Source organism: Camarhynchus parvulus, chromosome 5 (assembly GCF_901933205.1).
Source record: "Camarhynchus parvulus chromosome 5, STF_HiC, whole genome shotgun sequence".
Lineage (NCBI taxonomy): Eukaryota > Metazoa > Chordata > Aves > Passeriformes > Thraupidae > Camarhynchus > Camarhynchus parvulus.
In genome coordinates this window covers 25,709,083-25,734,092 of record NC_044575.1, presented here as the reverse complement: position 1 = coordinate 25,734,092, position 25,010 = coordinate 25,709,083, and the positions used below count along the sequence as shown (strand labels likewise).

The 25,010-nt window shown below is 37.7% G+C and overlaps 1 protein-coding gene across 2 annotated transcripts in view; it reads right to left on the bottom strand.

The window, feature by feature from the left end:
• The window catches only part of STARD9 (StAR related lipid transfer domain containing 9), a 94,904-nt gene that overhangs the window by 68,432 nt on the left and 1,462 nt on the right, over nucleotides 1–25,010 (bottom strand). For both annotated transcript variants that reach the window (XM_030948810.1, XM_030948811.1), the window contains exons 2-3: nucleotides 14,201–14,270; nucleotides 12,788–12,904 (exon numbers count right to left, since the gene is read on the bottom strand). In XM_030948810.1, the coding sequence (XP_030804670.1) occupies nucleotides 12,788–12,904; nucleotides 14,201–14,270 (187 nt within the window). The remainder of the gene's footprint in view (nucleotides 1–12,787; nucleotides 12,905–14,200; nucleotides 14,271–25,010) is intronic.

The window sequence follows — 25,010 nt, the reverse complement described above, 5'->3', positions numbered from 1 at the left end:
CAAAAGATTTGTGGATGTGGCAACTGGGGACATGGCCTAGTGATGAACAAAGTGGTGCTATATTAACAGTTGGACTGAATGATTTTAGAGGTCTTTTCCAACCCTAATAATTCTATAGAATAGCTTGGACTTTTAAAGGTTGTCTACTCAACCCATTCTGCAATAAACAGAGAATAATGACATTTCCACTGAGTAAGCTCCTTTACAGCAGTGGGACTAATTTTATGCCCGTCTCTGGAAACACCTACCTGACCGGTCTGAACTAAAAGTGCAGCTGATGTCCACATAAAGGATGTGAGGGAAAAATCTACACATTTTATGAATTCAGATATGACTTCAATGTACATTGAGAAGATCAAGAATCACTAATCAAATTCCCAAAAGCAAATTTCTTGACTGTGATTCAGCTCTTAAAATATTCTTGGAATATTAAAGACTTATGTTTGGTTTCTTCTAGTGCAAAAAAAAGTGCAAATGTCTTCCATAGTATGTCCCACAACTTGAAAAAGAAATAAAATAAAACATGGTTTGGAGCTGTACAAAATCGTATGGGAAAAAAAAAGTCCTTTCTAAATTTGTATGGTTTTTAGCATTTTCCAGGAGAATCCAAACAATGGGAGGTAATTTAAGGTGATTCATGAATTCACAGAGAGAGGTTTTGGCATCCTATTCTCAACAATATATTAAGAATGAAGTTTGACAGGGCTAGTGGTTCAATAAATTGTTATTTCTGCTCTTTTTCAAGGTCATTGGAGCTCTGTTCACTTCCAATTTACAAGGAGTGCATATTAATAGCCAAAGCTGCCATGAACAGCCACAGCTCACCTAACTAGCAATGTTACACTAAAAAAAAAGGTGCAGAGTATCAGTTTATTTTATTTCAGCTCTCATAGGGGTAGAAATTACTCAGATTGGACAGAACTACTGTTTTATACTGTCATTCTCTTCCCTGCTCTCTTCATTCCACACCAGCCTCAAAACTGGGCAAGGCATGCTATGAAGATGGTTCAATAGTTCATACTATACTTTGTTTAGCTATAATAATGCAAAAAGCAAGATGGTTCACATCGTCTGTAAAACTTCTAAAAAGTGTTTGTAAAATTTAGAAGAACCCAATCATCCCAATACTCCCACAGGGCAAAAGTTAACACCGTATAGTTTCAAAACTTAAAAGATGCAGATCTTCTAAAAAAAATCAGTAAAATACCCCAGGCATCAGAACCAGGGAGTCTCTATGTCTCAGTTAAGGTCACATACTTGTGTGTCATTACAAGCCTAGTAATAACCAAATCATTGGTATTACCAACATGAACAAAGACCCTTTGACAAGCTGTCAAAAAGAAAAAAATTCATAATATAATGGCAAGGCACTGCCTGTGAAGAAAATACTGGTGTTTCCCTCTCAGACATGATGTTTTCTGGGGTAAAAAAACACTCCAAACTTTTAAAATATTCAGAGGAATATATCTGATTGTATAAGAAAACCAGAATTTTTTCTCCCTAACTAATAAGATACACAAAAAGTTGTGATACAGAAAAATGAGACAGAATAAAGATATTTCATCAGCATTGAAAGCTCTTGAAGGTGCATTAAATATTGTTCCTTCACAAATTAGGATTTATGCGATGCAGCACACTAAAATGGGCAAGAAATGAACAAGCAATGAGCAAAGGCAGATAGATGTTCAGAAAACACATTGACAAAGGAATGAAATGCAGGAAATTAATGCATTTGTAGGATTTAACTAGCTGAAGGTCGCTGCTTCATATTCTTTTCAGCTTATTGATAAAATATTCTATAATGAGGTATAAATTTTGTCACTTTTGGTTGCAACTTGATTGTCGGTTCTACCCCAACATACATTTATTGTATTGAGCATGTGCTAAATCAATTAATTTTAGATATGTCTCAACTCTTTTTTAATAGAAGTGTCTTACTACAATAAACTTATTACAATAAATTATTCAGAAAAAGATTCACATAAAACCTCAGGATGGTCTCAAATATGCCATCCTATTAATCTGTATTTCTACTTGCACTACTTTCTCTTTTAGGTAGAGAACAGTCACATCATTGATTCAACTAGAAATTCAGATACTAGAGAATATTGTGACTGTTTCAAAAGACTATAGAATATAGTGACCCTGTGTTGAAGTCAGTAGGTGATTTCCAAACAGCTGTGCTGTTTAAGATGACCATCTATCTCCCTGGGGATTTGGTGCAGACTCTCTCTTTTCAGTGTAATGACTTCAGCAGAAGCATTGGATATTTCTTACATTGGGGATTTGGTGCAGACTCTCTCTTTTCAGTGTAATGACTTCAGCAGAAGCATTGGATATTTCTTACATTCAGGATCTGTATACTCTGCTCTCACAGCAAAAGAAGGTCACAGCATCTGCAAATTCTTTAAAAATGACTGCCTGCTTTGATCAAAGCTGCCCAAACAGGTCAAAATAGCACACAGCAATTTAAAACATTCCACTTCTAACATTTCTTTTTTTTATTAGCCTCTCGATCACTTTTAAAAAGTCAAAGCCTGACTTGAAAAGCATACTTTTATAATATTATTATACGTGTCAGATTGTTTCCTCTATTTCTGTTATTAAATAATTTCTCTCCCCAAGTCCTTTTCCTCATTTTTAGAAATTAATCTGTTAGCAGAGTCTGACTGCAAGAAAGGCAGACTCTGAGATTCTTTCCCAACTGTATCAGCCCCAGAAAAACATTACAATGCACATGCTGCTAGTTATCTTGTGCACCACATATTTTAAAAAATTTTTTTCTTAATTTCTTGATACTCACTATGAAGCATAGCTATACAAAAAAGATGCCAAACTGCATGCAACAAACTTCAACCGCCATAATTAACTCTCTACCCGTAACTCACAACCCACAACTCTTCAGCCAGCTCCCATCAGCAGCAATTTAAACATGCCCAGCCCATATGGCACAGAACAGCTCACGCTTACACTATCAAAAGCTCTCAGCTTTCAAGGCAGGATGGCCCCAGGAAAACTTCTGGTCCCTGCCAGTTCCTGGGCTGCCTACAAATCATTACAAGAAGTAGCAGCTATCCCAGGCCAAACAGCACCAGGAGCCACTCTAACAGTTTAGCACTATGGATGACCAAGATGCAGTGCTCATGGAATATTCCCTGGCCTCAAGGAGGGCCTGTACAGATACAGCTTCAGTTTGCTATAAGGAAAAAGAATTAAAGTCAGCTCTTAGCTGATAAAATGAGGGGCAAAAGATGACCTTCTAATCAAGATGAACTTCTAATCTCTTTTGCTTCCTCTTTCAACTCAACATGCCAACGAAATTCAGTTACAGAAAGCCTCTTGCATTCATAATAAATGGAATAGAAAAAGATTACATTCCATATATTGTAATAAGCAACACATTTATGCAAATGACAAGCAGTAGGAAGTGAGACAATAAAAGCATTGTGGTGTACTGAGCACAGTCAAACACACAGAAATGATGTAAAGGAAAACATGAATAGCTGAAAGCAAGTTTCTTCAATCCTCCAAAATCTTTGTTTTCAGACTAAATTTATCTTCAAGACACTGACAGTTCTCTTGAGTTTCTGCTGTATTTGAGTTTAAGTTAAAAATATAAAAGCTACCTGAGCCCAGGCTTTACATTATTTTATTTTCCACTCATAAAAATCAAAACAGTTGCTGATTATCTGAATATGAATTGGAAATTCAGTTTCAATTTCTTGGTTTAGAGCTATAAGACACATTAAAAATAACAGAGATACAGCTGTGTTAGCTGGGGGTCAAAAAACCCCCAAGCAATCAAAAAAGAGCAAGTAACAGCCTCAAGTTGTGGACTAGAACATTTCGCAATCATTACAGAAATGAGATTAATCTTGGCTTTAAAATTATAACTGGCTCCACCAAACCCTTTCATTTGATTGGAATTTGAATGTGCTAGAACAGAAAAAAACCACTATTACTTCAATGATAAATTCCAATCAACTCTCTCTCTAGATCTTTAACATTATTCAATCTTTTCTCCTACTTCAAAACAGCTATGAGAAAGTAGGTAATTTGGGCTCTCCCACTTAGTCACACTCCAAATGAAACAAAATCCAGAGATGAAGACAGTTCTTCAAAATGACATGTGAAACTGACAAATATAAACTTCTCTGAAAGTATGCCTACTTTACATTGAATAAAAAATTCCCTACCATTTTCTCTTTCCAGTTCTCCAATGCTAACTAGAGAAGGCTTCCCTTACCCACCTTTATCTATGAAATCCTAATAAAATAAAAATCCATAAATACAAAAAAAAACCACTATAATTAATTCTGGCCTGGATCCTCACACTTTGTTAGATTAATTGTTCAGACCTGGTGTTTTATTGGTAGGTCTGTCACATGGGGTGGGATGAGGTGCATACTCTTTAGAGAGACTTGACTCTTCATAAGAAAACCTGCCAACAATACCATAAAACCACTAACTACTGATGATACAATCCATGTAGGCACTCTTAAGCACATGTGTGTGTGCAAGAAAGGGATGGCTGAAAATGGAAGACGCTTGCAATAACAGTAGAACAGAAGCTGAGATCTATTTTAACATTATTAGGTGTAATTTTGAAAGCAATCAATCCTTACAGGCACACATAAAAAAACCCCATCAATTGAGGAAAATATTTGTTGCCATTCAGCATCTCAGGAATAAGACCTATCCAGCAAGGACTGATTCAAATGGTCCACTCCAAAACTGACCAATGAACTATTTCATGTGGCAGTGATGTAATTTGGTAGACATCCCTCAAAATACATTTGCGAATCTAAAATACAGAACATCATCTCCTTCACTTCCGATGAGAATGTCCTAACATTGTAACACTGAAGTTGTAAAGAGTGAGAACTTACCCATACTGGTGTGTACATCTGAGGGTGAGAAAACCTAAACTGACACTCAGAATTTCGATTTTGATGTGTTGGGGCTATTTGTAAGTGTTTCTAGACTGAATTAATTTTATTCATCTTCACTCTGTCTTACACAACATAAAGGAACCATCCACAAAGTAAGAAATTACTTTGTTAGAATAGTCACAAGTGAATGGAGATGTTAATTTTGCTTTTCACATAGAAGTTCTCAAGGGCAGGCTTTTTGGTTGATTATAAATGAAGCTGAATAGAGAGCCAACATGCAGGTGCTCAGATATAGCCAAAATGACGATTCATTCAGTTTGCGTTCAAGGCCACACACACACATCTCCCTGAGGCATATCATCTTAGTTAACAGAAAAATATAAAAGTCAGCTACTATTGAAGACAAATAAAGTGAGCACAAATTTACAAAAAAGGGAAGGGATGCTTTTTGCTATAATATAAAGGAGCAACTGCTGATCATACCAGACACTTTAATAAACAGTGAAACTGGACGCATGCATATTGTTTAGGTTTATCAGACTTCAGCTACTTATGCATGCAAGTCCAGTCTCATGCCTCCAACGTGTCAGAAACATGGCTCATTTTCAGAGATAAACAAACAGGCTGTGTGGAACTTGATCACAGCTGTTGCAATAATATATTTCATTATTCAATGCTAGTAATGTTCTGCCCAACAAAATCTTTCAGAAGGAAGCTTCCCACTTAAAGAAAATAAAACTTCACACCCAGAGAATAAAATCTCAAACCTGACTCAAACCTTCCAGCAAAAGTCTACCAATATCTTTCTATCCAGTGACTACAGAACTCACAGACCTACATGATCTTGGAGAGTTAGCTGAAGTTCAGACTATTTTTTAGTAATTTCAGCTCCCAAAAGACAAGTGTAACCAAAGTTATTTGCATAGAATTGATAAGATTGGAGAAAAACCACTCCAAGTTAATCTTGGATCAATCTGCAGCCTTGGAAATACCATGACTATAACCTTCCCTTCTGTGAGCAGCCATGCTGTGGAAATTCTTACAGATGAACAAGGGAACCTCCTTGCAAATTAGAAAGAGTATGGAATAGTCCTTAGATTAAAAGAAGGGGAAAAAAGCCACTATTTTATGAACATGGAAGAAAAACTGTGGTCTGATTACATAGAGGAATTTAAACTGTGAATGTCCATCTGCAAGTAAGAACAATCAACATCCACATACAGCTTATTTATATAGAAGATTTTTTTCTTAAAAATGTCTGTATCACATCTTAACCACTTAATTTAAAAAGATAAAAAATATCATCCATCCAAATAAGTGTACTTTGCTGGTGACTTCAGAAAGTTTGCAGATCATTATACAAGTTCTTGGTTTTACTTCTAAGACATGCAAGAATCACAAGATTTGTAGAAGTAATTCAGACTGCTCATGTGCAGGCTCACTGCAAACATTCACAACGTCTGACCACCCAAAGAACTTGATTCTTTTTTACTCTTAAGTTGTTGAAGGCACGGATCCTTTCAATAGTATTTAGTGAGCTATACTGAGTGTCCATTGTAAAGAATGTGCTCTGTGTATCTAGTAAGCAACGGTCAGTGCCTAGCAGGGAAACAATCACTGAGCACGAGCATTAGCAGATGAAACAGTCAGAAAATCTCTCATTTCATTGCTGGTTAAATAGTTTACTATTTTCCCTCAGCTTAATCCTTTCTTGTGTACTCTTGTTTTGGCTTCATATTTGAAATGTATCTGCATTAGGCCACAGTTGTCTATTAATGTATACAACTATACAACTATTTCTACAAATTAATTCAATGCCTCAATAAATTGAAAATCAACTTGATTCTTTTTGTCTTCCAACAAAGCACGCTTTGAAGTTTGCAATTATTCCCAATAGTTCCCAGAGAAGTTTTCAGCAAAGAAGTCTTGGTATAGTCAGAGAGAATGACCTTATTTGATCACAAATGAACACAGCAGCTGTGCTGCTGGCAGAAGATCTATAACATGCACTCATGGTGGCTTCCCTGCCTCCATCATAATCTGCTATATACTGATCCAATTACTGCACAAAAAGCCTTTTTCTTATAGCACACTCTCCTTTTCACTTCTGTCTCACTCTGGACTGCAGGAAAAAAAATCTTGTGGATGGAATGCTTACTGCTTTTCAAACATTTCGTGCGAAAATGCCATTTTACACCCACAGCTGCTGCTGCCTTCTCTTTCTCCCTTCTTTTACAAGGCAAGGAGGGGAACAGGACAGAGAGAAAAAAAACTGGAATAATTTTTTAAGATATCTAAATTAGAAGTTCATTGTATTATATTTTTTATGATTAGTCTCATATGACAGATAACAAATTTTGATTTTGTCCTGATCATTTACAAAATAATTTAAAACTTGAATCTTGCAGGGAATGCACAGAAGCACGGAAGTGTCACAAACTCAGCTTGGAGGGGAATGGTCTCTCAGGTAAAGTTGTTCAGCACATGACTTTGTTTGCACTTTAGAAAAAAAAGGAAGGAATACAGTGACTTAGTTTGATGAAGAGTTGGAAAGTATGTTGCAATATTTTCCTTCTGAACAATACTGTTGTGTAACTTTTCTAAGCTTTTGCAGTTGAACATGTAAAACAAGTAAACAAATCCCTTGGGGGAAAAAAGCCAAAAGCCCTAATGCCATATTGGAAACCTTGCATCTTAAACATCGGTTTCTTTATTCACTTTTCAGCTATGCTTTGACAGGCAACTAAAAAAAAAGGCCTGTCAGCCCCTTTCCCCAACTACTTTTTGTAGATGGAAAGAGTATAAAACCCAGTTATGCTGCAAAGCCAGACATGATGGAAAGCACTTAGGATATTTTTTAAACAAATAAGAAACGAAAAAACTCTTCACAGGGCTCATACATATTCTATCACATGAGCCATCAGTAATCCCCATTTCTGCCTTCAGAGCAAAGAATAATTTTTCCAATTAATATATTTATAGACAAAGACAGAAATAATTAGATAATGTGTTTGAAGAGAAAGGAGCTCTTCCTAGCTACACATGTGAAATGGACAAACAGGCAAAGAGAGCCTGTGTTACTTGCTATATAAAGTTTATTTCTAAGCAACCTTTAAGTGAACAGGTCTTCCTGTAGAACAATCTTGTAAAACTCTCAGTGGTCAAAATGCATGGTGGAAGTGCACCAAAAAATGATCATAGTTATTCTTTCACTTGCATTAGTCAACCACTGCTGAAGAATAGGAAAGTGTAGGGTGAGAAGGTCAAGAAGTTATGAGCAGTTACTAAATTTGCAATAAGATTTGTTTTTATAATCTTATTGCTTTCTTACTATAAAACCATCCTGATTTATTATGGTAATATTCTTCACATGCAACACATCACAAAGCAACCCCTATATACAGGGAAATTAATAACAAAATCTTGAAAACAATACTTTTCTTTGATAGGCAGATGCTTCTCTTCCAACAAGACAAAGCATTCCTTCAGGGAAAAATATGCAAGAGTATCACTCTGGTAATCACTCAGCTATTTAACCTCTGCGCACTCTTATGTGTCTTAGATTTTCCTCAAAGACAGTTATCTTTTTGTTTGGCCACAGCCTTTTTGGTTAAGGGCTTTTATGGATATATCTTAGAGGGGCCATTGAGAGTCACAGTATTACTAAGAATGATAATATTCAGAGGGACACTGAAGGAATATTCACACCAGCATAAACCCAATATACTGTGTCAAACCAAAATAACAGACTTATCAGGTCAAGCCCAGAAGTGTAAAATTCTTTGGCCAATATGAATATAATTTGTTTAATTCTTTAGGAAGCCTGAGGAAAAAATTCTAAAGTCTAAATTATTATTTCCCTTATAAGCACTATGAACTCCATCAAACTGCTGCACTAAGGTACAAAAAAGTAAGCTGCAGAAAGCACTTCAAGAAAATCCAGTCAGAGTTTTGGATCCCACTGAAGTCGGTGCTGGTTGGGAACTTACACACTTTTCTGGATTTCATGGTATCTACAATTCAATGCCTATTAGTCATGGAACATACTGCTGTTATCAAAAGGAACAGGTTGCCCCACACCAGCTCTCTGTGGCAGCTCTGTGTGCACATACCTGCTGGCACATCCTGTGGGTCACTCTGCCCACCACGGGTACTGAGCACGCACAATGCCCAGATGGGACACTTGTCTGCAGGGAAGCTGGGGACTGAAGCTACAAGAATACTTAATGCTTGCATGTGTTCCTGTGTTTCTTGCTCGTCTGCAAAAGACCCTTATGATTTTGCTTAATTGTGCTTGCTGAAACATTTTTTTTCCCAAGCTGAAATACATTTTTTTCATCAGTAGGATTTAAATGAGCAGTTATGTAAGTTTCACAAAATTTTTAAATGTTCTCCTCTGTTTAGTGGAGCTAAAATTTGGGGAAACATTCACTAAGAGCTATTTTAGGTTTTACAAGGGAAGCTCAAAAGATTGAAACCTACTGTTCTATGCCAGACAAAAATTTGAGTAAGTCTAAACTTAGATGTTTGTTTCTGAGACAGCTATAAATGTCTCACAGCACTTATATAATAACTATCACATTCAACCAGTAGAAAGACTCAGGTTTGCTGATTCTACCTGTAAGAATAAAAATTATAACACTAAATAGCACTAAAATAACATTATCACAAAATATTTTTACTGCAAAATGAAAATATGTCATGAATCACTAGGAAAGGATAGTCCCATAAATTATATAATGGCCAAAGAATGATGGATTTCCAACATTGTCTTTGGAAAACAATCCTGAACAACACACAGGTTCCTGAAGACCTCTGGGGAGGAAGGGAGTGGGAAGGAAGCAATAATCACACAAAATGCCCCCCTTTACTAAAGAAGATTTTATCCCAAATCAAAATCACTTCCCAAAAAAACCTTGGTACAAGGATATGGGGAGACACAATGAAACTACTTCATTGTTTGCAAGTGGTAAAGCCCAGGTGCAGACAATCAGCATTTTCCCTCTGTGAGACTGAACTAATTCTGCATCAACCTGTGACAGAAGAAATCTACACTCTGTCTCAAAAACGGCATGGAAAAGAACATCACCTCAAGTATTACAATTTTTGTGGTTTTGGTTTTTTGGGGGTTTTTGGGGGTTTTTTTGGTTTTTTTTTAATTGCACTTCTTTCAGTGCTAATAAAAAATAAAATAAAGGCGTATAATCTGTCACATGAACATTACAGATTTTACTACATTGGTCGAGTTCCTCCTCAGTTTATTGTATTGCAAGGTCTGCTTTTCCCAAATTAAAATGGAAAAACCACTTTCCCTACTTAAAAAAAATACTAACATGAATGTATTGGGAAAAACATACAAGATTGGCAACATGTAGTCCCCTTTTGGAAAATACAAATAAAGTACAGGAGGCAGGGAAAGAACAGCCTTTATAAACAGAACAATAAATCCAAACTCATCTTCCAAACATTTGAAAGTACTTACACACATGTGGCTTAAGCCTCTTACAAGTGCCTTTAAAGTATTTGATCAAAATATATAGGGAATCAAATGTATTGTGTGTACACATCTCTGAAATGGAGATGTGCAGGAGACAGGAACCTGAAGTGTACAATGTTAACATCTGGAACAAACTGTAAGAAGTATTCAGAGAAGCAGAGTTGTATCTTTAAAATCCTACTTAAAGCACTATGATTTGCAGCCCTCACACTGTTGTTACACTGTCACGGAGTCCTTAACTGAAGAAACTGTTAGGATTGATTTTTATACATCCATCTACAAGAGGAAAAAAAAATAGTTTACTAAAAGATAGCATTCTACAAAAACGAATCTCAAGACAGATATTTTTATCTACTTTGCATCCTCAACCAATACACCAATCACATATGTTAACAGGTGGCAGGACATCCTCAAGGGAAAAGTAATCCAAGGTCAGCTTGTGAAAGAAAGCTTTTACAGGATGACAGTGGTACTGAGCCTCCTTTGGCTGCTGATAACATCATTGTTGTCAGCTCAGCACTGAAGCGATGGTTCCAAACATGGCATTAGAACAATAAATTCGTTCATGCAGTGTAAGAGGGCAGAAAATGCCCAAAAGCATGGTAAGATTGCAGTACCCCAGCAGCCTCTTATCAAGGACATTTGAAGTACATTTTACTGGTTCCACAATCACAAAGACAAAAAGCCCAAGTAATTCCCTCATGGCTCCAGGCCTTTCAAAACACCAGTCCATCTTTTGACTTTCCTTATCTCATACAAGGCATCTGTCTCAGCAACCCAGCAGTTCCACAGAGCAGCCTTGGATGTCCTTTCAGTCAGCATCAGGCATAAGTAAAGAAACTACTGCCCATTTCTCAAATTCCTATGGCCAGGGAGTTGATGTTTCCCCCACACTGTTTTTGTCAGATAAAACTGTATTGCATGATAATACAGAGTTCTCTACAGAGTTTGAAACAGCTACTCAAACCCAGCAAGGAAGCTGCACTGTTTATATTGCATTTTGCATTCTTCTTCAGTCACACTTGTATTTAATAACAACAAGAACAAAAACTTACATTTGTAGACAATATTTATATTTTACATTTGAAGCCAATATTTGTATTTTCCATTTGGCAGTTCTGATAATTTCTCTCACAAAGTAGAGCTAAAACTGACTTGGCAGGCAGGATTTATCAGCATTTCATTTGCTAAACCATTCCAGCTAGAAAGCCATTATATTGTCAACATTTTAAGAAGCAAGCTTCTACTTGTATTATGTGACAAACTCATAATGAACACAAAATCAAAACAAACAAGAAAATATAAATGGGGCTGGGGGGAACCCAAACAGATCAACATTTAAATATTTGGTTTTTGTAATCCCTAAAATAGAAGTTTATCTAGTGCCAAGTACTTCAGAAAGACCATTTTATTTTTTAAACACTAAAACACTTCCCAAGCTCACAAAGCATCTTCCACACTACTGTACCAGGAAGGAAATAAAGCACAGTCAAGAATTTCACCTATGGTTCTGGTAATTTCCAAATGTGACATTTTTTCAAATATTGACTCCCAAAAGTAAAAACAGTCCTGTGCTCATCACTACCAGAAATACAAATTTTACAGGACTAAGTCAGTCTTACATCATAATTTCTATGAAAAACACAATTATACAGGTCAAAATTTCAGGGACAGCTGTACTCACAACAAACAGAAATGAAATTTGCATAATTTGGGAGACAAAAGAGCAGTAAAACCTGATTTTAATGCCAAAATATGTTTGCTTATATAATGACATATTTGGATAGCTTTGTTGTGAGCTGTATTTATTTGTAGATTTAATAATTCCTTGTTTATTAACAGAGTTGTAATAACATCATATTTCAATTCTAGATCCTTCAATCCTTTTTATCAATTAACCAAAGCTTGGTTCTGAAGACAGAAGGAGTCTCCATTAGTTACAAGAGATTTCTGATGGTTTATCAAGGAAAATATCTCTGAACAATATGGTGTAAGTAAAGTTTTCTACCATTAAAGATGTGATTACTTCACTGTTGTTCCTCTCAGAGAATCACTCTTACTTTCTTTCAGAGCTTTCTCCCATTAGATCGTGACACCTGCTCCTGAAAAAAATCCCATTTCTAAGCTAGAGTCCTCAGATCATCACCATTAATGATCACTGCCAAATGTAACTTTCTAAGGAAAGTGTGCATTGGCTGACAAACAAGGGTATTGCATTCCTACTGCACCTGGTTCAGACAGAGGCCTGAACACTGTGGTATTACAAACAAAATAAGAAAAAGATGGGGGCAGAATAGAAAAGGAGATCTCTCATGTTATCTATATCTCAGTATCTTCCAGAAGATGTGGTTATAAAGGACAAAATGGGATGGGAATGTGGACATGAAGCATCACTCACCATTTCCTGAGATGCATACTTTGGATCTTCAGGATCAACTGACCAGTAGCAGTAGTCAAAGCTGAAGGCCACAGTTTTTTCTCTAGAGTCCCAACTGCTATCAAGTCTACTGTCAACCTGACAATGAAAGGAAAAAGACAGAAAGACCAAGTCACTCTGAAGCTGAGCCCAAAAATAACATTTTCCAAGTTAATGGGAAGTTTATCTAGGATCCATCTTGTGGAAAAGGAATGACATAGAGTTAAACCTCTTTATTCAATTTTCTTTGGTGCTTAGAGTGAGGTGGAGACACCCATGACAAACCTGCTAGAGCATTTTTACTGAAGGGTTCATTTACCACAGCTAAGGTTCCCCAAGACACATACAATAGACATAATTCAGCTAAATTAATTCTTCATAAATTCTATGTATTGGCAGGAAAGCTTTATAAACCTTTTGATATTTCTCTGAATTTCTTCCGTTTCACAGAGAACCACATGACACAAATGAGGCCCCAAGCGATAAGAAGAAAGTTTTACCACTGCATAATTAAATATGCAGATCTCTTCCCCAGTTTCCCCTTTGCTGTGTCATGGTTGCAAGATACTGCTTCTGTCACTGGGACTGCACAATCCAAACTCAACCTTTATGGGCTACTGACAATGACAGAGAAGCCTTTCTAGCACAACAGTCAACAATTATTGAAATTAAAGGAACTGTAAAAATCTTTCCATATAATTTTGCCCAAGTGATCAGTAATAAAACAGATAAGCTTATGAACACTCAAAGGAGGAGAGTAATGAGTCAAAACCTGATACAAAATTAGCACCATATACATGTACTTTTGATCTAATGCATAACTTTGTTAGAACCTCGACATTCACACTAACTTAAGCAGAAAAAAAGCATGAAGACTCCAGAGCTCCCAAGGAAGATGATGGCTACACTCAGTTTATTCTTATAGCTCTTGGTCTTTTACCAAGGCCTGAAGTGCAGCTTTACACAATTAGCTCTATTTCATGCAAATCAGTTGCACTCTGAGGGGAAATATGAAAGGAGGAGAGATACAGGGAAAGAAATTATCCAGATGTTAGTAACAGCAAGATGTGCAAAAATCCTAAAGAATTTACCAACAGCTTTGAATGATGGCATGCAACAGGATTGCAGAAGTTTTGATAAATATAACATACAGACCAGACAAGACAACAACCTGTTACGTCCCTTCTCAATTCCCTCCCCGCCCCCCAAAAAAACCCACACAAACTAACCCCAAACCAAACCAATCCTCCCCCACACTTTTGCTGCAATAATTCTAAGGCTGTGCCAGTTTAAACCTCTCCCTTAATATCGATATTAAAATGATCCAGTAGCCAAGCAAACAGAAAAAATTATCAGGATTTTTATATGGAAAAGAGGAGAAAACAAAAAGCATACCTTTATATTTCTGACTTTCGCCACTTTGTCATCAACTTCTACAATCACTCTTCCTCCTTCTGCTCTCTCTCTGGAAACAGAACACATTTTAAAAATCCATTTAAAATACAAAAAAAACCAGAAAGGTGCATTTCAAATTTCTAAACTTCATAAATTTATGTTTACTTCAGCAAACTGCAAATCAGAGCTATAAAACAGAAACTTCAGATATACAGAGATAAGACTCTGTGACATAAAATAGCATTTGCAGATCTGCTTTCAAGTATCTCAAAAGCAGAAGGCTAAAAAAAGCCCAATAAGGTGGGGATTAAAGAGCTTTGAAGTGTTTTTCCTAAATACATTGTTGGGATTTTATTTCTATTTAAGAAGTTGGTGCTTTTACAAGAAAGTAGAGTGGAGCACTGGCAGACTGGCTGTGCTTTGTGGGGTAGGGTTTCCGGTCACAGACTTGTGATCCACAAGAGCTGTCACATTTTTCCCCACTTAATCTGAAGTGTTTGTTGTAGTCCTCAAAAAGTACTCTTTAGGGAAAAAAGTGCCAAACAAACAATAAAACCAAAGAACTGTCATGAAATATAAATGGACAGGACTGTTCCTCAAGTGCAAAGGACCATGCACTCATATATACTGTCTAAATCTGTCACTGGAATCAGCTATGACTGACTACTACAGACAACTTCGACATCCAAATGGGTCATGTTAGAAAAGAATGAGAAAAGGGTGTGGAAAAAGCAAAACAAAACCAACCAACCAAACAAACACCCCACAACAAAAAAACCAAACCAACCAAACAAAAAAAACCCCTCAAACCAAATTCATTTTATTTCTGGGCTGACAGCAGGATAGCTACCTGAAGATAAGGATGCTCTTATCTCTTACTTATCCCTCTAAATAATTATGATGGATTTTTCAATGAATAGTAGGATAGAACAGAGGAAGAAGAGGTCAGTGTCCTATTTCTCCAACTTTAAGAAGGTAAGAGCAAGACAAAGATTATTTATATTTCCTCTATATTTTGCTTTTTGGTATGATACTGACAAATCTTGTAAAACGCAACTTTCTGATCAAGTTTTGATGAAGCCTAATATCTTAGTAAAGCTATAAGAAATTGGTTTAGAAATAAAACAAATTTTTTCCTTAGTGCACTTTTGTCAAATTTTATTAAAATCAAGGTGAAGACACAGTGTCATTTGGGGTTAGATGTATATATATCTCCTGATAATCACCTGCATCAGTATCACGAGGTCAGTTAAAAACAAGGTCAGATGAAACAAGAATCAAAAATTGAAGCCCAGATGACAGCTGCTCATTCCTGGCCCTAGGCCCTTAACAGATTCCTTTCCATGTGTGCAAAAGTAATTAGTACCCCACCAATTACAATCTGTCTGCACTGTGGGTTCTGACTTCCAGGTGGCCAAAAGCACATCATCCCCTGCCTTTGGGTCTCTCCACTTCTCAGTTTTTACCCCATGCTTTCTGATTCAAAACAATGCCTTAGGACACTTAAGGCTTCCATGAAGACAATCACTGTGGCATTTGAGCTTACCAAGCATAAAGAGGTTTTAAGCACATTTCTGAGCATAGCTGTTCCCATTTTGCAGACAGAAATAGTGCTTTACCTTAAAGTCTCTTGCTTCACATCACTGATTTTTGAGGTACCCTCCTGAAGACAGACTGAACTTTGTACTTCCTGTAGTACATATTTACATGTGACTCTTCACATAGAAAATACAAGGACAGCTCCCAGAGATTTTGGTTAAGCTGTGAGTGCTCAGCTGTTCAACACATCAGTCACCAGAGCCCCAAGTCAGACCCCAAGAGAAAGGGAAACACCTTATGTACAGCTGAGCACTGAACCAAGGTCTCATAAGGCTCCCTAAAGAACAAATGAACAAGGAACAGTGCCTAAGGATACAGGCGGGGAGTACTTAAGCTAGAAATGGGCAACTGATGCATTTAACCTGGACATGTGTAACTTTATAAATGTTTTGACAAGCATATGCTTTCCACTGTAAGTTACTTAGGGGACTTTGATATCCATGTACAAATCTCTGCCAGGTGAGCTAATGGACAAAGGTCATGTTTACCCTGTACAGCAGATCTGATCTAAGAGGCAATGGGACATTTTGACAGAATTTCACAATATTTTAAGAGCAGTAGCAGACAGACAAAACCAGGGGGATTGTTTAGAAGAGAGCTTACTTTGGTTACACATACCCTTTCCTTCACTGCCAAAGTATGACATTGGCCCTATCCTGCTTCTCAATCCCATAAGCATCCCTAATTTTCAGTTCTTAATGCTCCATTCTTACCAGCCTAAATAGTTCACTGAGTTCCTATCCTTCTCCTCCTATGCACACACATAATTCCCTACAGGTATCTGCTGTATGTTCTCAGAGGCATCATGTCCATCTTGACCAGGGCAGTCTTCAACTGCTCTGCATGTCTTGTGTCTCTTCTCCTGCTGGCTTGTATCAAGTCATAGGCTGATGTCCCTGCTCCAAAGATTCATAATCCTGCTCTTCTTGTAAGTTCTTCCAATGTCTAACCCAAGTTTACTTGTATACTCCACAAGTAAACCAGTGTTTCTTCCTGGACATGTGCTGAGGTCAGCAAACAGATTACTGAGAATAAATCAAGCGAGAAGATCTTGTTCTCAGGTCCCATTCCTGGGCTGGTACAACACGGAGCTCAACTTCTTGAAATAATGCTCAAACAATGTGTTATTTTGACTTAAGGGGATGATGCAAGCATTATTTGGTCAACACTGAAGAATTCAAGCTGAGAGAAAGCAGATCACTTAAAATTTTTACCTGCTACACTATTACAAGTCTTCACCGAGCATGGTAAAGAGTTTTAATTATTTAGAACTTGGGCAGAAATGGGTAGATTGAGATGGGAATCACATCAGATTTCAAATTTTAAAATCAATTGGGGAATTCAAATAAAAGGTCCCCCTAAGTAGCTTTTATATGTTTTAGAACATAATTCCCCCATAACCTTATCTGCTGCAGCAGCTGAACTGTTCTGGGTGAAGCTTAAAAATAATTTTAAGCGACCTTAAGTCTGAAACAGGCATTAATGAATAGAGTATTTGTGCTCAAAGGAGTTAAATCTGGAAAAGATTTTAATCGGTTTAGATGCCAGGGTACTCTAGTTACGGAAGTAAGGTAACCTCAACAACAAACAGTGGTTTCAACCCAAGCTGTAATAATTACATGAAACTCATTGCCCTCAGTCCACATGAGTTACACATAACCCTATGAAAAAGTGACTTTACTCTGTGAGTCCTTATAGACTGATGCTTTCACAGGCTACAGTCATCACTAAATATTAAAGATAAAGAAGAAATTCTTTATAAAATAAAGAATTTGAGATGCAAAAAATCTTTGAGATGCAAAAAAATAGTGGATTTTTAAAAATTTATACTCATATTTACATATCTACTTATATTAAAATAAACATAAACCTAGTAAAATAAAAATAGCACAAAATTAAATTGCCACCTTTTACCAGAGGGTATCAAAGACTCTATGAAGTCATAAAGCATAATGCAGCAATCAAGTACCCTTGTTTGAGTCTCATAAAACAAGAAAGCCACCAGAAAACAGGGACAGGACTAAAATCTCCCCTAGCTCTGAGTGCATATTTACAGCACCCAGCCTTCTATCTTAACTCCAGACTGTTGCTAAAAGATGCAACGTCTCTTCGCTGCTCCAGCCTCCCACATGTGTTTCTACTTTCTAGCAATAACACACCCATGCAATGACTCAGATCAGCTGTGATCAGGAAAACAACCCTCACACCAAAATAAATAATCAATGTGTCACAGGCCTCTCAAGCCCTTCAGAGCACTGAACCCAGCAGTCACACAACCTGCTGAGCCAAAGCAAGAGACAGGGCAGGAACACGTGGTGGTGGGAATGAGACCCTTCCCTTCTGCTGCAGCTTACAGCCAGGGACCCGGGGGCACAAAGCAAGCAGCCTTGCCTGACGTAGCTACCAGCCCTACAGACTCTGCATTTGAACACTCTGTAAACACATATTTATATCATGCTCCATTTAGGTACAAAACAGAGAACTTGGGGAAAGAAAGCCCAGGAGGAAAAACAGACTCACAGCTGTTCTAGATATTTTGACCTTAGCTCCAAATTGCAAACACTACAAAGCTCTCTCAGCAAAACCTGTGTTTGTCAGTACAATCTTACACACAAGTGCAACAGCTTGCATTTGAATGATAAAGCAACCCATCATCCTTAGGAATGGATGCTCTGCTCCACAGGTATGAAAACTAATTTTTGTACCAATAAAATCAACTTCAAACTACACTTTTCTAGTGACATGTTTCACTTCTGCTGCTCAGAAGTCACTGTGGCCCTAACATTTATTTTCCCCATCCTTTCTTCTCCCCCACTTCTTGAAAAATGCATGCTGTGTTTGGGAAATGCCTCTCCTAAATTATTTTCCACTAAAACAAATTACCTGTACAAAGATGAAGCTGTAGAAACACCATTTAATGGTGCTTGTCCCAGGAAAGACCTGCATCTTCTCAGTCATACAAAACTTTACAGAATTTTAGACCCAGCAACAGAACAGTGACATAAATACAGAATAGAGTGGCAGAGCTGCAATGGGGAGCTACAAGGGAGACCTGGCAGAAACAAAGCTGCTGCAAAAGTCCAGAAAATACAGGCAGCCCAAAGGGAATCTAATTTCATTTGCTGTTGCTATGAAAAATCATTTTTGCAGACAGGATGCAAAGCTAATGCAACCCCCAGGGACAAAGACGCTGCAAGAATGAGTGGGTGGGAAAGAATCATGGAAGAATCAAGACCCTGTAGAGGGACACTTCCACAGCTTGCTGAATCTCAGTGAGATGAGTTCAGACACAGAGCACAGAAGTGCAAGGAGGTATGCAGAGCTGGAGGAAGTGGTGGGTGGAAAGAAAGGGGGAAGCTGTTTTTTTTTATACATTCTAAAATTTGCCACACTTCTCCTCCGCCCTCTCAAATAACAGGCACTTGGAGAACAAAGGAAGCTGAGTTTTTAAAAGTTGCCTGTTTGTTTTAGGAACATGTACATGAGATAAGGCAAAAATACTGTAGTCATTAGCACTAGACACGTCATGCAACAAAACAGCTTCTACAAATACAGGCCAGCAAAGTACTCACCAAAGTAATCAAACATACCAAAGCCAATATATACAACTCAAGTACAAGAAAAGTCTTAAATGCTTTCTTAAAGAAGCTTCAAAAATAACCCTGCAAGGTAATAATTGCAAGTACTTAATGCTTTCCTGCCAGTTCCCACCACTCAAGCTAATTCCAAACCAAATCTCAATCTGTACTGAAACAATCCCTCAAAAGTAGTGTCAAGAATATCAATCCCACCCCTCTTGCAGAGGCTCTTCCAGAAAAAAAGTAGCCTTCTGTGGCAGGATGTGTACCAGCAGTTACTGCTGATGGCTCTTGGACTGTGACTTCCGAGGACATGACCCACACCTATGACAGCCTATAAGTAAGGCAGACATTTACCACTTGTACCAGGGGACACTTTGTGCCATCTAATGGAATTTCACCTATGCAAGCACCATGCCTGCAGGTTGTGTATAATCCTGAAGAAAGTCAAGCCCAACTATTCCCTTGGTCATGAAGTCTAAAGATTTTATGGGGAAAACTTCAGTTATTCAGATTTCTCTTTTCTTTCCATTAACAGTATGTTGTACAATGTCCCTGACTCTTGTTTATTTGGCAGCCTTGACAGAAATATCTTTGAGAAGCTGCCATCTTTGCACTTCTGGAGTGATTGACCAACAAAACACGAGAGAAACTATGCAGGGTTTATTATCATCTTTGCTAGTCTCCAGAGAACACTATCACAGGAAAATGGGTTGAGGATATACCTATTGGGACTCCATGCTGCTCCATCAAAAATGATAAAAAATGTCAAAGCTTCCAGCCATTAGACTTCTGTACTCTACTGACAAGTCAAGGTACCTCCAACCACAAGTTCCCAAACACAGCATCCCTCCACAGCATCAGCCTAATGTGTATCCTTATACCTGCTGCTGTAACCCATCAAAGTTGAGGTGTTAATAGTATGAACATCCTCACTTTGGTCAATGCAGGATTTTTTTAATATGTAAAAATAAAGTATCAATAATCAAGCATAAATAATCTAAGGCTCATTTTCAGCGTTTCTCATTATTCTCATTACCCAATACCATTTTGGATATTTCTCTTTAAAGTCAAAACTGTTTCACTGTGTCTTGCAAATGGGAGTGCACAGCTGGTCAGCAATCCTCCTACCAAATTCAGAACAGATGTTTATAAATAATTCCAAACTCTCTACTGAAGCCAAGTACACAGAGTTCACCAAGACAGCACGCTGCTATATGAGACAGGCTGCTCAAGTAATTTTTTGAGGCTCCTCCCAGCAGCATGGAGCTTTCATTGCCTCTCATAATACCTAACAAATCTGAAAGTCAAAAAATCACTAGTCTTAGTGATTACTATTATTCTTGTGTGCTTTTCCTCATTCTCCTTTGCAAATACTATAGAGCAATAAAAATATGAACATTTCGTACAGATATAAATAAGAGGCATCTTCCCTGATAAATCTAAGTCAGAAATACTCCTGCTGATACAGCAGTGCTTTGAATTGTGGAATAGTGATGTTTTCTTTTCATGCAGAGACATGGACAGAAGGAGGGAAGGGGAGAGGAAAAAGTCTTTTTCATCTGTCATACCACCAGCATTAAAAAAAGCATGAAATAAGGAGGATTTAAAACAAGGCTACATTCCAGTCGTTGCAATTTCATCTATCCTTGATTTCACAGCTGTTTACTGAGCAATGACATAGTATAATTCAGACTTTTGCATCAAAGGAATCCTGTACAAATTCCATGTTTTCCATGCAAACCAGAATGTGGATACAGAAGTCAGTTTTCATTCCTTGAAACCAACTATTATGTGAATGGCCTATATAGGGATCAAACCTACAACCCCAGAGTTATCAGCACCATGCTCTGACCAGCTGATCTCATTTCAGGTCATGCAGAGTTCTGCTCTTTGAGGAAGCTAGAAAGTCTGCCCTTTATCAAACTCTGAAAACCTGCTTCATGCAACTTCAAGAAAAATACATCTGGGAAAAGTTGCTGATGCTGTACCCTTTATTAAGTACCAGATGTGGCTTATGGAAACCACCTGCTAATGTCAAGTACAGATGCTAAGAGAGAGGAGTAGCCACCTCAATGATAGCTTACATGAAAATTTTAATAATGGACTAAGTAAAGAAAATAACTAATTTAAGAGAGGGAAGAAAATATGTCAATATAACCTTAACTGGATGTACAAATGTTAAGATACATTTGTTTGGAGAGGGATTTCCTTTATAAAACCAAAATTAAAATCTCAACTTTTCTTTTACAAATCCTAGCTCTGCCGTGGAAAAGAAACCTGAAATCCTAAGCAATGCATAACCAGTGCAGTTCATAGAGATGTTCAAACAGCAAAAGACTCTTGGAGGCTGGAGACAACTCTCTCCCACCATCAGGTACCAATCCCAAAACCCATGTTTAACAGAGGGAGAGAGAGGAACAACACCTACTCAACTACCACAACAAATAAAAGTAGATAAAAGTCTGCCATTTTTCTATATGTGAGAGGGCAACAGCACCAAAGTCACAAGGAATATATATATGAAAATATATAAAAAGGAGAATAACAAGCTACAACCTGCTATTGCTTTAATTTTATTTTGATAAAGCATTTAACATCTGTTATGCATAAGATTCAAGGAATGTTTTCTACAAAATTTACAACAAGTTATCACTCTTGTCAGCAGTAAACCACATCGCTGTATCTAAGTTCTTGTGGTTACACACGAACATGAAAAACAGCTGATAGCACAGTCTATAAAACAGCCATAAGTCTTCCTTGCAAAATAATCCTTCCTTTGTTTACTATAATGGGATTATAAAGAACAAAGGAGATAGAGCACAGCAGAGACTAGTTAACAAAGTAAAAACCAATAGTGATTTACTTTGTATCATTTCTAAAATGATCTGAAATTAATTTTAATTTTCCACATAGCTTTCCTCTTAAATAGGAATGGATTTAAAATACTCACATCATTATGCACCCATGAATTGAGCTCCTTTCTCTGCTATTCAGTGAAGCTATGGTCAGCATACTGCTCAGGTCAGCCTCCCAAACCAAGCCATTTTCTGGAAACTCTGAGTGAGAAACCTTCCCTAAAATTCCCTCCCAGGCATGGGCTTGCTCACCTGAGCTCCTAGGACCTCAAACTTAAGTCCTCCTTCCCATCCTGTCCTCAAGCCTCATTAATTGCTGCATTCCAGGAAGGCAATTAGAGGAATATATCATGCAGAGCAGCAGTAATGAGGAAAACAACTGTTGCAGCTCAGACTGTGATAGTAAACACTTGCACAGCTGGAAGTGTGGTTCAGCTTTGCCACCTGGGACTACCCAGACATTTCTTTGATGCTTTCACTTGCCAGAGTGTGGAGGACAAGGCCAAGAACTCCTGAGAGGACTGGCAAATACATAACTGGCCAGAAGACCTCAGGTTGTAGCTCAGAAACAATGCAAAGCAGAAAAAAGACAAAGGGCAGCTTTTGGATCGATTAATCTGTTTAGCAACTCTTTCAGGTGACATGCCTGTGAGGGTCATAGAGGATGGGAAAGTTCAGTTGTGAGTCAGTAATGACACCAGGAAAGACTCTCTCAAATGAGAGCTCTCTCCTTTTTGGGCCAGAGAAGCAGCTGAAAAATGGAGTTGATATTTTCAACAGCAGAATATATTTTATGTTTTGCTTGATCCTGCACAAGTAACTCCCGAACTTCAGGGTACTGTTGCTGAATACTGCAGGGGTTTCTGTAGCATACAAACACCCAACACAGTATTAAGTGAGCTACTCAAGCACAAGCAGAGCCCTGGACATAGTACCGAAATACTTGAATACTTTCTAAGCCAGTCACACCATTTCCAAGTCTGGAGGGTAAGGTGTCCTATCATAGCACCACGCTGCAGTGTTGGCATCCTCCACAGAGCAATCAAAAAAGAAAGAGGAACAACATTCCTCTTTCACCTAGTTACATGCTAGCATTCAAAGTGTTTCCATCAACAGCTTCTGACTGACAGCCAAAAATAACATTACACTTTCCTTACAAAAGCCTGACATCCAATAGGCCAAGCATTAAGATGGCCAGAAATAAACCATAAAGAGATTTCATCAGTTCCCAGCTCCTATTTAATACCTGATTATTACCTATTGCTATAGACAATTTAATGCACCCATTCAGGCTTCCATATTTCATTCTAATGGGGAAACATATTTACATGGAGCAAGTATCCACGTAACCACAAAGTAACAAATCTTTTTTAGTATGTAGAATAGTAAATGTGCAATAAAGACTTTAAAATGTTACTCTGGGGAAAATATTTGACTGAATTTACACCAAACACTATATTTTGGTGATAAAAAAATCATTTAGTCTATTAGAGAATGACTGATAGCATTATGAAGAACTCTGGCTATGAGCTGTTTAAACTTCAGGCAATGAAAAACCTGCATTTTGTGTAACCATGCTTGCTTTATATCCTTGATGGATTATTTGGCCATAGGAGTTGTCTGTCAAAGAATGCGCTGTGATGGGTGCCATACAGATGCAGAACAGAAAGACCACTCTTTGCCTAGTGCTAAATAACAAAAATTTTGACAGCTCTTGCATTAAAATCTTTTTAATGTCTGAATTTGAAGTAATTTTTCAGATGCAAAACCAACGTTCATCTGCCATTGTAAATTGAACAAAGAGCAGCAATGAGGAAGTTTGGATGGTAGTCTAGAAACAACCAACTGACCCATGAGTTCTAGCCTTTGCCTGCAGTTTTCCAGTTTCTGGTACTCTTAAAAGCCAGGTTTAGTATTTTTTGGCTGAAAAAGAGAGTGTACAAATTACGGTACTTCAATCCAGTTGAACTGAAATTTTTACTGTGGGAAGTGTCCCTTTTAAAAACACCTAAAAGATCATAGAAGCTGTGGCAATATGGGCATCCTGTTAGGGCAGTTGTAGAGTGTGTATACAGAGATAGCAGGAGGTTTGTGTGAAGACAGTATGGAAACAGTATAAGAAGATGGAAGAGAGCAGACTTTTAAGCCCACTGAGAATTTTTTCCCATGTCTACCAAGGTTACTCAAAGCCTTCATATATTTGGTATTTGCCTCTATGTCATTACATTTGAACCATTTTGTTCAAGGCTAGAAAGCAAGTTCTCATGTCAGAGCCCTCACAGAGAATATACAACCACTTCCTCTTCCCATTTATAAAATATAAAAATCCATCTTAAAATGCTTTTGCTGACCTCGGCTGAGGCAGCCCAGTAGGAGGAGCAACGGGCCTCTTGCCTTTGGGGTCAAATATCGTGAGACTGGTCTCTGCCTCCCTTCCCATCCCGTCTGTTACACCACCACGAGTTGAGTAGATGGAATTATTTAACAGTTTCTCCCTGCATTACCCCCTGACTTTCCACTCTCACCTTCATACAAACATTTCTGTTTCAGCCTCAGATTAACTCCTCCCATGTGCAGGAAGACGCCCACCTCTCTGATCCTACCCTCCTCTCCAAACAGCTGGCCCACACAGACTACACCAAAGGTTTTCCTGTTTATCACACCTTATCTGACAGTTACAGGTGCTGTTTGTTGCTATAATGACATATTCGCTATTATGTACTATTTAAACACACCCCAGAAAAACATGAAGACAGATGTGCTACAACATTCCTC